This window comes from Cajanus cajan, chromosome 2 (genome assembly GCF_000230855.2).
Source record: "Cajanus cajan strain Asha chromosome 2, NIPB_CcT2T_4, whole genome shotgun sequence".
NCBI classification, from domain to species: domain Eukaryota; kingdom Viridiplantae; phylum Streptophyta; class Magnoliopsida; order Fabales; family Fabaceae; genus Cajanus; species Cajanus cajan.
The window spans coordinates 1,810,329-1,826,423 of NC_138518.1; the positions used below are offsets into that span (position 1 = coordinate 1,810,329).

Genomic DNA, 16,095 nt, shown 5'->3' on the forward strand with positions numbered 1-16,095 from the left:
TTTTCTAACTTTATAATTTATAATTAGAAGGAAAAAAAAAAAAAAAAGATGTTAAAATTTATGTATTTTTATCGCTCCTTGTGTCCACATACATATCTTGATATTTATCTAGATAGACACAGTCAAAAATCAAAATATCGATCCTTCCTCAAATTTATTGGCCAAACATTAGCTTCATTATTCAATTTTCTGGTTTCTTTCTGAACGAGGTTTTGATTTTCGAGTTTAATAATCTATAGTATATGAAAATGCCAACAAGTGCTTAATAATCAAATGATACTCACTCATTCTCATCAATTGACGTATATTGCTAATATTTTATATAAAAGATGTACATACATTGTTAGACTCATTGGATATATATTAATTCTTCTAGAGAAAGTCCACCATGCCATATGGGCACATTCATTCTGGATTCTAGAATCAATCAATGGATTGGAGGCTTAAAATCAAACACTTCAAAATTCAAGCTATGGTAATGGTGGTATGTATGTGGAAACTTCATTATCATCATTGCATCCTACCCAAGTATTTTGACTTATTTTCCCACTTACCCAATATTCTTGTCACCCACAATTTGGGATATGAGAAATATTCAAGAATATCTACTTAAAATATTAATTGATTACGAAAATGAAAAGAGAGATGCAATTTTACACGACAAAGCATTAAAAAAAAAAAACTTGCGTCAATGAATCATGGGATGTGAAACACAAATTCAACATATAAAAAAACTTGTGTCAATGAATCATGGGATGTGAAACACAAGTTCAACATATTAAAATAAAATAACATTTTTAAATTAAAAATGACTTATACATAATATATAGATGGATTAATTGTAATAGATTAATATATAGTTTTTTATTTTTTGAATTGTTGGAAAAAGAAAAAAAAACACTGTAACAAGACTTAACTAAAAATTAAGAGGATAAAAAACAGAAGTTACATTTGCATTAATTAACAAGACAAAAAACAGTAAAACTATATCAAATATTCTCAAATTTATATCAAGAGATAATTTAAAATCTGCTAGTTTATCCTCATCTAAAACCATACTTGATTTCTTGATTGTCATTTTTTAAAATTTGAATCTAAGGTAACTAATGTCCAAAAATTTATAAGATAAGATTGAGTTGATTCAAGTTTAATACACTATATTAATTTTATTATTATATATAGTTAAATTATAAATTAAAATAAAAACAAAATTTAAATTAAGATATATTTTATAATATATTTTAAAATAAATAATTTTATTATAAATATAATATTATGTTATAAAAACTGTAAAATTATATCAAATACTCTCAAATTTAAGAGATAATTCAAAATTCATATATAAATTTACCCTTTTACCTACAATTTGGTTGGTTTTCGGACTTAGCATGCTTCTAAATTAAATCACCATTGCCGTATTGAAAGAAACTATACTCTATTGAGAATGGTCACTGAACTAATCGATTAATAATTTACACACGAACGTAAATCAAATTTAAATCGTTACTAATTAAATATATAATACTTTCTCTTTTTTTTTTTTTGTCTTTCTCAACTCCCTTCATTTTGTTCTTTTTAAGTACTCAAGCTACATTTTTTTTTAACTTGTGAAAGGAAGGAGAATTATAATAATCATGTTTTTTAAAGAATCAAAAACTTTGTTTTTCTTTTTCAAAATTTAAAAATAATAACTTTTAAAGAAGTTCTTAAAATATTTGTATATATGACAAAAGCACATTTTTGTTTTGAAGAAAAAAATAAAAAAGATAAAGGGTCCTTAACTTAAAAGTACAAAGACTCGATCCCATTACATCAGTCAAAGACGAAGTTCTTGTGGGCTCAGAAGTGAAGCAACCTTTCTAGAAGTGACATGGCTGCTAACTTTTTTACTTTTTAGGTTATACTTAACAAAATTAACTAATAAATTAGTTTAGAATTTAGAAGTTAGTTTATAATTTACAAATTAACTTAATATTTATAAGTTATTGCTTGAAAGCTTGTAAGTTGATTTATTAAATAAGAAGTGTTTGATAAAATTAGAATTTAACAAAATATAAAAGGATGTACTTATATATTTTTCTTATAATTTTTGTTTTGTTTTTGTGAACAAAAATATTTTCAGTATATTATTAAGTAATTGTATTTATTTTTATCAATTTTAAATTATTACCAAAATTTTAAAGATCTAATATTGTTTTATTAAAATTTAAAAAAGTAAGGAAGCATATGTTATAATTGTAAAGATAAAAATAAAGGAAAAAGTGTTGCAATATAAGCTAGATAAAATAAGTAGATTATAGTTTATTAGTTAGTTATGAGTTAACAAAATAAGACTATTTGCCAAACATGTTAATTTGATCAAGTAGATTAAAAATTAATCTTAATTTGATGAAAATAAGCTTATAAATTAGTTGAGTGAGTTAGAAGTTAATTTATTTGACATGCTAAATACACTCTTAAGCGATCAAGTTTGGTGGATCAATTATGAATCTAATTATTTCAAATGTGGAAAAACTTATTGCCTCCCCCGAAAGCAAAAGGAGTGGAAAAGCTTTGGATAATTTATTGTTTAATGAATTTGATTCCAATTTTTTTTATTAAAAAAATGTGGATTTGCTGGACTCGGGTGGATGCATGTGTAGATTGCTGACTAAAATTATGGGCATAACTAATAATGATAATCTTAGTTAACTTCAAAAAAGAAAATGACATCAACTAGAAAATTAACACAAAGATACCATGACACGACTAATCAAATTATAGTCAAATTTAGAGACTTTTTAGATAAATACTTATAACAGAATATAAAATATAAAAAGAAAATCATAAGTTAAAATTGACTTATGTATAATTAAAATAAATTTTTAAAATAAACTAATATGAGAGAGTTTCTAAAATAATTTATATAAAAATTAATTTAAAATTGAAATAATAACAAATTAATTTCATTATATAATTCAAAATAATGAAAAAATGTATAGCATTATATATATTAAATAAACTCTTATTACATACATTTATCAAAATTTATTCGACTGTTTTTATTCTATAACTAATATTCATTTAATTATTTTATTTATAAATTTTGGTTTTAGCAGGATAATTATTTTTTATCATTAGTAAAATAATTGTTTAATGGTGGTTGATAGTGTAAAAATTGATTATTTATTCATAAGTTACCGTATCTTAATACTTATATATATTAAATTTGTTCTTACTTCCTCTTTATAAGATTTAGCTTGAAATATCTATTTGTTTTTTTTTATATAAGATTGAATTCATATTGTGTTATATAATAATTATATTTATATATTGATTATAGAAATTAAAAAGAGAGGGGATACTATAAGGGTAATTTTGAGAGAAAAAAAATATAAAATAAAACATATTTATTAATATCAATTAGATTAACTATTTTTTTAATCTTAATGATTTGAATAACTGAGTCTTATATAAAAGAAAAGAAAAATATAAAATATAAAAATTAAAATTTAAGATATTTTTTGTGACACATTAGTCAACTTGAATAAAAATATTAACATTGATGAAGCTCCTAAACCTTAAAATATTCCAACAATTAATAAAAAAAAAACATTTTGCAGGCAAATATGGGGACACTTAAGAAACTAACAACTAGGGATGACAAATATACTCGTACCCGCGGGTAATACCTGAACCTGTCCCGACTTTGACGGAGAATACCCGGTTTGACCGGGTACGAGTACGGGTACAGGTAGAACCCGATATATTAAATCGGGTATGGGTACGGGTATGGGTATGTACTTACCCGCCCCGTTCTCATTTTTAATTTAATATTCACTTTCAATTTAATTATATTAAAAAAATTTAATATTTTTTTATGTGTGATTATTTATTATAATATGAGATAAAGAAATAACCTAATTATAATTATAATATAATAAATAAAAAATTTAAAAATATCATTTTTTTTACAAAAAATAAAAAATATAAAAATTGATGGGTACGGGTACGGGTACGGGTATACCCGATACCCGACGAGGACGGGGATGAGGATGAAAATCTATACCCGACGAGTATGGGGACGGGGATGGGGATGAGTTTAACTTGCAAGGACGGGGACGGGTATCATAAAACCCGTACCCGCCCCGCCCCGTTGCCATCCCTACTAACAACAACCACAATCACAAAACTTAAACCAAATTTTTGGCAAAATAAACACATTAACTTAATTAGAAACCTAATACATGACATTTGTTAATAAAAGAAGCCATGGCAAGCTATTTTTGTGTACTCGTTTGTTTGATCTCATGAGGTATTTATTGAAAGTTCCCTCATCAACCAACCCCTTAAATTTATGCTTTGCCTTAAAAATAAAATATCTAGAAAGCATATAGCAGCCATCCAAAATTTGCCATATTTTCATGTGTCATACCTAATTTATATCGCACCGCTCTTGATCGGGACTCCCATTAGTCACGAACTCATACACATTTATTTCACACAACCTTTGCCTGTCTCTCTCCCCCTAAGCCAATACAAAGATAAGAAAACGTTATTTTCATAATTATGCCTTTCTAGTGGAACACACCTTGCACCAAGACACAAAAATATTAGTAGGACAAACCATGCTTTGTTTCATGTGAAAACTAAGATAATGTGTTTATGTGCATTACCCTCCTCGTTACGTTACCTAATCAAAAATTAAGTTTTAACGAATCAAATCAAATCAAAATAGTGGTATCATGATAAAAAGGAAAAATATTAAATGTCATTTTAGCTTTCTAATATAGTATTGATTGTTTTTATTTATATCTTTAATATTCTTAATGATGGACAATAAAGTAGAGATGAACAATGATTTTAAATTTTTATAGGCTTGAATTTTTTTCATAAATATATGGTTCACGTAATTTTTTTTAAGTTGATAATTAATAATTAATCTGTGTTTATGAGATGTGATTTTTTCTGACTAAATATTATTTTAATACAGATAAAAACATAAATAATATTTCGTTAATAACATTTAAGTAGGGAACTAAAATACTACCTTTTTTTTTAATATTCTAGAGATTGAAAATATATATTTTAAATTTGAGGGATAAAAAAGCATAAACAAAAACTATAACAATATATTTTAGGAATTACGGAGACTAAAATAATAATACTTATGCAAAAGAGTAATGTCTATACAAACAATTAAAAATTGTACAATAATTTGTATAATATTATTTTTGTATTTATCATTATTTATCATTAATAACATTTCTCTTTCGCAATAAATGAAGAAAAAAAAAATATATATATATATATATATATATATATATAATATTATATAAATGATTATCGTATAATTATTAGTTAAAAAATATGTTTGATCACATCATTTATCGAAGATGGAGAGAAATTGGTTAAAAATTTAACTAATGTTATGCAAAAGTGTATCATTAAAAGATCTCAGAATGGATTTGCCATAATTGTAGTTTATGTAGATGACATAAACATTATTGGAATTCCTGAAGAGCTTTCAAAAACAATAGATTGCTTAAAGAAAGAATTTGAAATGAAGGATCTAGGAAGGACAAAGTTTTGTCTAGGATTGCAAGTTGAATACTTAGAAAATGGAATTCTTGTGCATCAAGAAGCTTATATAACAAAGGTGCTTAAAAGGTTTTATATGGACACATCACATCCATTGTACACTCCCATGGTTGTAAGATCTTTAAATGTTAATAAAGATCCATTTAGACCCCAAGGAAAGGATGAAGAAATACTTGGTCCTGAAGTACCATATCTTAGTGCTATAGGAGCACTAATGTACCTTGCTAATTATACACGACCTGATATAGCATTTGCTGTTAATTTGTTAGCAAGATATAGTTCTTCACCTACACGAAGACATTGGAATGAAGTTAAACAAATACTTCGTTATCTTAGAGGTACAATGGATATGAGGTTATTATATTCAAATGTTTCCAAACTAGAACTAAATGGTTATGCAGATGCAGGTTATTTGTCGGATCCTCATAATGGTAAATCACAAACAGGATATTTGTTCACAAGTGGTGATACAGCCATTTCATGGCGATCTGTAAAACAAACCATATCAGCCACTTCATCTAATCATACTGTCTTGTTTCTTCTCTTTACTTTTTCTTCCTTTTATAACAAAGTGGGTAACCATGGGCCAACTACGAAACCGCTACACTAGTTTGATTCATTTCTCCATCTCACATTGTCTTATTTGTTCTCTCTATTTTTCTTCCTTTTATAACACGTTATCAGCATGATAGTCTTTTATCTATTGGTGTTGCAACTACAAGAGAAAGTTGTGAAGAATTTTCTTGAAGAAAGTCATATTTTTCAAGACAAATATTTCAAGGTTAGCTATTCATTTTTTACAATAAGAATTTTATCAAATATTTGTATTGTTTACATTGTTACGAATCAAAGTACTCTTGAAGACATTATAGTAGTCCTGAAGACACTATTAAATAAAGAAATTCTTCATACATTTTTGAAATCTGTCTAGAAGACAATATCAAAGAAGAATGTTCAACCTCTTTTATTTTATTATTTTTTTTTCTCACCAGAAGTGGGAAAATGATGAAAAAAATGAAATTGAAGGAATAAATTTTCTCACTAGAAGTGAGAAAATAATATGAAAAGTGAAAAATAAAATAAATTTCACCAGAAGTGAAAATTTTGATATAAATATATTACATTGTATTTGATCCTTTGATATAAATGAGGTCATCACCGGAAGTGAAATAATTTTGTAAATGTCATAATTGTAATGTTGAATGATATTTGAGGCACATATAAAAATTATGACTAGCGAAGCGTGTCTTCAAGCCTATTTAGGTTTTGTGTGATGTCTTGAAAAGATTATGAGTTTTCCTACATCTGTAATTTGATATTGTTCATGATTAAATTGATTGAAATAAGCAACTTGTCATGTAATTGAACTCATGTGTTACGTTATTGAATCTTAAAGGGTTTGTTTTCAAATCCTATTGATATAATTGATATTATTTGTTTTCATAATGTTATGCGTCTATTATTTTAATTGATGGAGATAGCATTGAATTATAATTTGATTGTGATTTGTACATAAATATAGAATTTAATGAAATTATGATCAATGTTTATTTCCTTAATTTTTCGATACAACATTTATAAGGAGAATAATTTCCCTAATTTTTAGCATTATTTTTTTTTATCTCTTTAAAGTCAACCTAGCAATAACATAAATATATTTTATTAAATGATTTTTTTTTAATAAGTATATTGAGAAAGATTCATTTTTTTATAACGAAAGGCATAAACAAGTTATGATTTTTTTTTCAAATGAATATATGATTGTGTTGTATCATTCATTTCCTAAAATGATAAAATAAAGTGTTAGTGATATATTTTTTTAAAAAAAAATTATTTTGCGTGAAACATTTATTTGTAGATAATATACATGAGATGATATAAAAAAAAATTAGTGTAGATTTTGATATTAAATTGATGTCTAAAGATACATAACAAGAATGTCATTTTTATAATGATTTCTCAATTTGAAAAATGTATTATATTTTTCATACATTTATTTTGCTCCAGAAGTAGTAATATTTTTTTTATATATATATAAATAAAGGATTAAGAAATATCCTTAGTTAGTTTATTGTCTCTTGAAGACTAAAATAAAATATTGAGATTTTTTATGCAAGAGACAATTTTAACTAGCATTATTTCATTCCCTGAAGTGAATGTTCTAATGTATTAATTTTTGTCTTCTCATATTCAATAATGCGAGAAATTAATGTTATATGATACTACAAATATAATTGAAGGCTCCGGAAGAGCTAATATATTATTACCGGGAGGAACGAAGTTGCATATTAAAAATGCATTATATTCTAAATCTTATAGAAACTTATTAAGTTTCAAGGATATTCGTTTAAATGAGTTTCATATTGAAACCAACAATGAAGGAAATGTAGAATATTTTTATATCACGAAAATCCACTTGAATAAAAAGGAAGTATTGGAAAAATTACCTGCTTTCTCTTATGGACTGTATTGCACGTATGTTAATACAGTTGAAACAAATATTATTGTAAACCAGAAGTTTACAAATCAAAATAAATTTGAGGTTTGGCATGATCGATTGGGTCATCCTGGGACTATCATGATGCGAAAAATAATTGAAAATTCATGCGGACATTTATTGAAGAGCCGGGAGATTCTTCAATCAAATATTTTTTCATGTACCGCTTGTTCCCAAGGAAAGTTAATAATTAGACCATCACCAGCAAAAATTGGGCATGAATCTATCTTATTTTTAGAACGAATACAAGGTGATATTTGTGGACCAATACACCCCCATGTGGACCATTTAGATATTTTATGGTTTTAATTGATGCATCAACAAGATGGTCACATGTTTGTTTATTATCAACTCGCAACCAGGCGTTTGTGAGATTATTAGCTCAACTAATTAGATTAAGAGCTCATTTTCCTGATTATCCAATTAAGAAAATTCGTTTGGATAATGCTGGTGAATTCACATCTCATGCTTTTAATGAGTATTGTATATCCATTGGAATTGATATTGAACATCCGGTAGCACATGTTCATACACAAAATGGACTTGCAGAATCATTTATCAAACGTTTAAAACTAATTGCAAGACCATTACTCATGAGATCAAAACTTCCAATGTCAACTTGGGGGCATGCAATCTAACATGCCGCAATATTAATTCGCATCAGGCCAACAAGTTATCACAAATTCTCTCCTTTACAATTGGTTTTTGGTGAGCAACCTAATATTTCTCATTTAAGAATCTTTGGGTGTGCTATATATGTTCCAATTTCCCCTCCGCAAAGAACCAAAATGGGTCCTCAAAGAAGGTTGGGAATATATGTTGGGTATGAATCTCCATCTATAATAAAATATCTTGAACCATTAACAGGCGATTTATTTACGGCTAGGTTTGCCGATTGCCATTTTAATGAGTTGATTTTCCCAACATTAAGGGGAGAACAAAAACAGTTGAAAAAAGATATTAGTTGGAATGAATTATCACTATCTCATCTTGATCCTCGTACAAAACAATGTAAACTAGAAGTTCAAAAGATAATTCATTTGCAAAATCTAGCCAACCAATTATCAAATGTATTCACAGATCCAAAAAGGGTGACTAAGTCATATGTACCAGCGGCTAATGCTCCAATAAGAGTCGAAGTCCCTGTTGGACAAGTTAATACTACAAACGAGTCACAAATACGCCTGAAGCGTGGTAGACCAATTGGTTCCAAGGATAAGAATCCTCGAATAAAAAAGGGAGCTAAAGAGCAAAATGACCAAATTGAGGATGTAAAAACTCAAAAAGATTCCTCTGACATAAATCATATTCCAGTTCCAGAAGAAACTCAGGTACCTGAAATTATTGAAAATGAAGAGATCTCAATAAATTATGTCATGAATGGAATACGATGGAATCGAAACAATGTCAATATTGATGATGTGTTTGCGTATAATATAGCGCTAAATGAAATAAATGATATTGAGGATCAAGAACCAAAGTCCATCAACGATTGTCGACAAAGAAATGATTGGCCAAAATGGAAAGATGCAATTGAGGCAGAATTAGACTCACTTGCTAAACGAAAAGTTTTTGGACCGGTACTACGTACACCAAAAGGTGTAAAACCAATTGGATACAAATGGGTTTTTGTGCGAAAACGAAATGAAAATGGTGAAATTGTGAGATATAAAGCAAGACTAGTTGCTCAAGGTTTTTCACAAAGACCCGGTATTGATTTTGAAGAGACATATTCACCTGTAGTGGATGCAAACACTTTTCGATATTTAATTAGTTTGGTTGTACATGAAAAACTTAATTTACATCTAATGGATGTAGTTACAGCATATTTATATGGCTCTCTTGATGCTAACATTTATATGAAACTCCCAGAAGGATTTAATTTGCCTGACGATGCAATTTCTAGAGAAGATTATTCGATTAAATTAAATAAGTCCCTATATGGGCTAAAGCAATCAGGTCGTATGTGGTATAATCGACTAAGTGAATACTTGTTACAAGAAGGATATAAAAATGATCCAATTTGTCCGTGTATATTTATTAAAAGATCTCAAAATGGATTTGTCATAATTGTAGTTTATGTAGATGACATAAACATTATTGGAACTCCTGAAGAGCTTTCAAAAGCAATAGATTGCTTAAAGAAAGAATATAAAATGAAATGGTTCGGTGGTTGAATTAGTTGCGCTTAAGGATTCTGGGTACTGGATCCTGGGTTCAGTGGGTAACCATGGGCCAACTACGAAACCGCTACACTAGTCAGATTTTTTTCTCCATCTCACATTGTCTTATTTGTTCTCTCTATTTTTCTTCCTTTTATAACAATTTTTGTATTTATCATTATTTATCATTAATAACATTTCTCTTTCGCAATAAATGAAGAAAAAAAAATATATATATATATATAATATTATATAAATGATTATCGTATAATTATTAGTTAAAAAATATGTTTGATCACATCATTTATCGAAGATGGAGAGAAATTGGTTAAAAATTTAACTAATGTTATGCAAAAGTGTATCATTACATATACACACACTTGCGAGACAACAGTTTGGCGACAAAATAGGGAGAGAGAAAAAAACCAAAAAAAAAAAAAAGGTTTTCTTTGGCAATATGCAGGCAGTGATCTGAGTAAACATGTTTCATTATTCCATATGGTCATCGGTCAAGAGGGAAGTGAACCAGAACAAGAAAGAAACATCCACATAACAATCAATTAATTAATCACTAATAATAATAATTATCATAATAAATACAAAACCAAAACAAAAAAAACAATGCGTCATCATTTACTTTCCATCTTCTTCACTATATAAATACCACTTCTCCTCGCCACAACAAAACAAACCCAAAATAATAAAATAAAATTAGAAAAGAAAATGCAGAAAGAAGAACGCGAAGAGAGTGTGGACTCGTTGGTGTGTCCAAGCTTCAGCGCCTATTCCTCCGACGCGCTCCACCGCGTCGCGGATCAGGTCACACGAAACGACGACCGTTTCAGCCAAAACGACGATGACGACGACTTCGAGTTCGTCGCGTTCGGCAAGGTCGCCGAAGGCGTATTCCTCGACGCCGCGAGTCCGGCGTTTCCGATCTTCGACCGCGACCTCGCCGCGCCGGAAGGCGACGGAGGACGGCGGAGCTCCGGCGAGGAGGCGATTCAGATCACGCTCGGGAAGCTGCTGATGGACGACTCGCCGTCGTGCTCGTCGTCGGAGGTGGAGGACGAGCTGGAGAATGTTCCGCCGGGGACGTACTGCGTGTGGAAGCCGAAGGCGACGGCGGCGTTGCCGTGCCGGAAGAGCAAATCGACGGGATCTTCGTCGTCGAGGCGGTGGAAGCTTCTGGATTTGCTTCGGAGGAGCAACAGCGAGGGGAAGGAGTCGGTTGTGTTTCTGACGCCGTCGGCGAAGAAGAAGGACGGCGGCGGGAAGAAAGTAGCGGCGAGTGGCGGCGGCGAGAGGAAGTTGACGGCGGCGGTGTCGGCGCACGAGGCGCTTTACGTTCGGAACAGAGAGATGCGGAGAGAGGATAAGAGAAGATCGTATTTGCCGTATCGACAGGATTTGGTTGGTTTCTGCGTTAATCTCAGCGCCATGGGCAAAGCCTTTCCTCTTCATTTTTGACCTTCGCTTATAGTAATTTTTCTTTATTATTATTATTATTATTATTATGATGATGATGATGATTAATTGTTATTGGTGTTACTTAATTAGTGTTATACTCATATATACATTTAGTTGAAAAGCTAGGATAGGGAAATGATGAAATTGAAGGTTTGTGTTTGTTTTGGTTTTAGCTTTTACTGTTAAAGAAGTGTCACCTTGTATATAATATAAAAGTCATTAGCAAGTTACTTTGCCAAGAGTATAGTTTTAATGCTTAAATTTTGATTTTCTTCCAATTGTGGATCTCAATACTCTTTTTACCTTTATATTTTGTTTTTTAGTTTAATTTCTATGCACATTTTAATATTTTAGTTAACAATTTTACTCATATATTATAATGGCTAGGTGTGGATTTAATTAAGATTTTTATAAAGTTTAAAAGATTTTTATTATAAAAAAATCTTGTGATATTTAGTGAAGATTTTTTTAGTAAAAAAAAATCATTTGGTATTGAATTAAAATAATCAAGATATTTTTAAAAATTTATAAGATGTAGTAATATTCAATAAGACAATCAGAATTTTTATAAGAGTTTATCAAAATTTAGTAAGATTTATTTATTTTTACTTAAAATTTATTAATATTTAAAAATATAGAGATTTTAATGAATTATTTTGAATAATAGATTTTGTGAGTATAATTTACATATAATTCACTTATCAAACAATATCATTAAAATCATTAAAATTTTATGTTTTCTCTTTAATTTCTACTCTTTTTTTTTTTACTCTTTAAAAAAAAATCTTGTCTTTTTTACTTATTTATCATATTTTTATCTATGTCCTTCTTTCTCATCATTCTTGATTCTTTCTCTTATTTTCTTCTTTATTTTTTTTCTTTTTATTCATATATCTCATTTATCTTCTTTTTTTTTCTTTTCTGTCTCATTTTTTTTCTCTCTGGTCTTTCTCAATTTCTTGCTCTCTCTCTCTCTGTCTCTTTTCTATCTCTTTCTTTTTTTATTGATCTCTCATTTATATCTTTTTCTCCTATATTTTTTTATCTATCAATTGATGTAAAACTTATTAATATTTTTTAATTATTAAATATTTAAAATAATTTTTTTATTATTAAATATTATTTATTGTTAAAACTTTTAAATTATTAAAATTTAACTACTTAAGAAATGTATTGAGAAAATATTTAATATTTTTAAATCATGTCTTACATTTTTAAAACACAATATCTATTTTTATTTAAGGTACAAGTTGAACTTTTAGTAAGATGTAGCACTATATAACTTTTTTCACAAAAAAAATATCGTTATGATAAATTTCTAATTGAATTAGTGGGTGAATCTCTATCTTTAATATTATCCGTTAATGAAAAATATAATTTTGAACATATTATTTAGATTCAAGTGCATGAAAGAGAATATGTCAATGAATGAATATTTGGTATAATTTTAGATATGTGAAGAAATATTAGTTAGGAGACATTAAAGTCAATTATTTATCAAAAGATAGATGTAATTATTTTTTAAAAGATAAAAAATTGTGTTGGTTTTACTTTTTATTTTTATTTTTATTATTTATGATGTTTTTTTTAATTAAATTTTATAGTATTACAAATTCATGTTTTCATGTGAAATCCATAAAATCAACATATAAACATAATACAACCCATGCTTGATCCAACTTAACTTACGTTCAATACCATTGAGGTAGAGAACTCTCTATCTCGCTCATGTCCAACACCACTCAACTCACACTTGATGTGGCTAAGGTAAGGAACTCCTAGGACCTCACTCTTTGCATGGAAAAATCCTACACTCAACCTCACGTCAACCCGAGACTGTACTCTCTCCTCATGTTAGGTGTCACTCCTTTGGCTCCCAATGCCAATTTAGGTAAAGACAATTCTCTCACCTCAGGCCTGATGCCATTCAAACCATGCCTACTGTGTTGACCAAGTTAGAAACTTCTCCTTAATGCCATGAATGCTCGCCCGATGTGACACTAGAGTTCTATAATTGCATATCCCGAAAATTACCTTAATCCACTTGAAAAACATGAATCTTCATCATGCAACATATAAACAAGTATATAACTACTTCAAACAACCTAACTCCAAGTCCAAAACACGCATGCAACAAAAGGTATATCAATTCCACCAAATTCTTCTCTTGTATACCACAACCTCAAGGCCTAATAGCCCAAACCAAGATCATGCAATTTGCCCATACAATTGCAACCAATCAACAACAAAATCATGTATTCAGCTCAAACATGTAATAAAAATCTAGTCTAGCTTTCCTTACCTCAATTTCGAGCCACAAAATTGGAGAAATGAGGAAGAGGAAAAGAAAAACTTCGTGCTTTGAGGTAGCTTCGCACCAAATCGGCTTTGATTCTTAACCTCAAGTACTCTAAATTCTATCCAACAACAAGAATCACAACTCTAATACTCTTGGTGATCTAAGGGAAGAAGATGACAAAACTAAAGTTTGCCCACTATCACCAACATGCTAAATACCCCTTACTAACAATCTAGTGTTACATGAAAAATATTTAGAAAAATATTACATAAATGATAGCATTTAAAAAATATCCTTAAACAACTTATGTTCTTAATTTTTAATATAATATTATTTTTTAATTTATTTTTCATAAATTATTCAATCATCTTAATTAAAAAAAAGTGCATTTATTGAAAAAGTGAGGTTATTTTAGTAAAATTGTATACACTTATTGTTATTTTTAATCTGTGTGCAAAAATTTTAAACTACAATCATTTTGAAATGAAAGTAATACTCAATATCAATTGTCATGTCATTAATTTAATTTAAAGTCATGACCAATATTATAATTTTAACTGTCAATAAATAAACATTTAATGAAAAAACCTAAAATTTTATATTTTATAAAATTAAAATATTAAAATTACAAAAGTAAAATCTAGAGGATCAAAATTATGAATTATAATTTTGTAAAATTAGAAGATTAAAATTACAAAAATAAAATCTAAAGGACCAAAATTACAAATTGGATAAAATAAGACAAAAATATAAGTCAATTTATTATAATTTATGATTGAATAATAGTATAATTTTTTTACATAATATATTATAATTAAATTCTTCATTTTTTTTAGTTCTTATACTTCAAAAATTGAATTTTAATTATCATGTATCATACTATCAATTAATTAGAACACATTTTATTGCTGACTCAGAAAAAAATAAATTAGTACTCGTTTTGGGTATGGTTTTTAAACTACTTATTATTATATTCTTCATTGTACTCTCACATTCTATTAAATGAGAGAATCTGATCTTTACAAAAAAAAAAATATATGAGAGAATCTGATTTTTTTTGTTATAAAAAAAAGTACTTATTATTATATGTGATACTTCTACGATTGAATAATAATGGAATTTCTCTTATACTAGTTTAGGTCCAACTAGTGGTGATATGGTATGAGCGCGTGATCTTCTTTGGTATAACTTATGTTGATATTCAAATATGTTAAAGGGGTATTATTTCAAAATCAACTCTATCACTCTTGAAATTGGTTTTGAAAGTGAAATACAATGTTATCAAACAAAATTAATTCTGTTGAATGAAAACATGAATTTGAAATACTTGTTTGTATCTTGAAAAGTGTGCTTTGCGGTTACATTCTATTGCGAGTTATATCCATGTACGTCATGAGTCATTGACCACCTTTGGGTGAAAGATTTTTCTTTTAATTATTATTTAAATGTTTTGTTCATATAAAGACAGAAGTGAAAAAAAAAAGTCACGTATAGAACTAAGAGAAAAGAGAAAATGTATAAAATTTTAAGATATTTTAATTGAAAGAGGTATAAGAAAAGCTTACTTTATTGGATAGAAAAAATGAAAAAAAAATAGTTTTTTTTAAAGGATATATTTCTCGTTAATGTATGAGATAAAAAATGATAATAAAGTTAAAATTATAATTTTAAAAAATAATTTCTTTTTTCTCCTTCATAATAGATGATATTTTTTTAAGTGAATTTTACTAAATATTCTTTCTTTCTTTACTCTTTTCTTAAGTCAACCAACACAAAAAAAATTTTCACATCTTGTAACATTTAGGTTAGGGGGTCTCATAATTCTATTTAGTTGGCTAGAATTAGTGTAAGATGAATGAACTCTTCCTTCTCCTTCCTACAAATTTTCTTCTTCCCTTTCTTTGTGTAGCCGGTGAGTAATTATGAGACTTCTTCCTCAAGCTATGTTGTGGAGCCAAGCTCAAATCTATGCGGAACTTCTTCCCTCTCTCTCTTGGCTGATTTTGTTCCCCCCTAAGACGTAGGTGAAACTTGCATTGTTCCTGTGTGGTATGCATGTTGTTTGATGCCTTTCAAAATCCCCAGTT

The 16,095-nt window shown here is 28.3% G+C and overlaps 1 protein-coding gene across 1 annotated transcript; it reads left to right on the forward strand.

Annotated features, from left to right (window-relative positions):
- The first annotated feature begins 10,880 nt into the window (after window positions 1-10,880).
- Window positions 10,881-11,987, forward strand: LOC109788799 (uncharacterized). The gene has a single exon (XM_020347626.3). It carries the CDS (start codon window positions 10,963-10,965, stop codon window positions 11,707-11,709), a length of 747 nt encoding a protein of 248 aa, XP_020203215.2. The 5' UTR covers window positions 10,881-10,962; the 3' UTR covers window positions 11,710-11,987.
- Window positions 11,988-16,095: the final 4,108 nt, after the last annotated feature.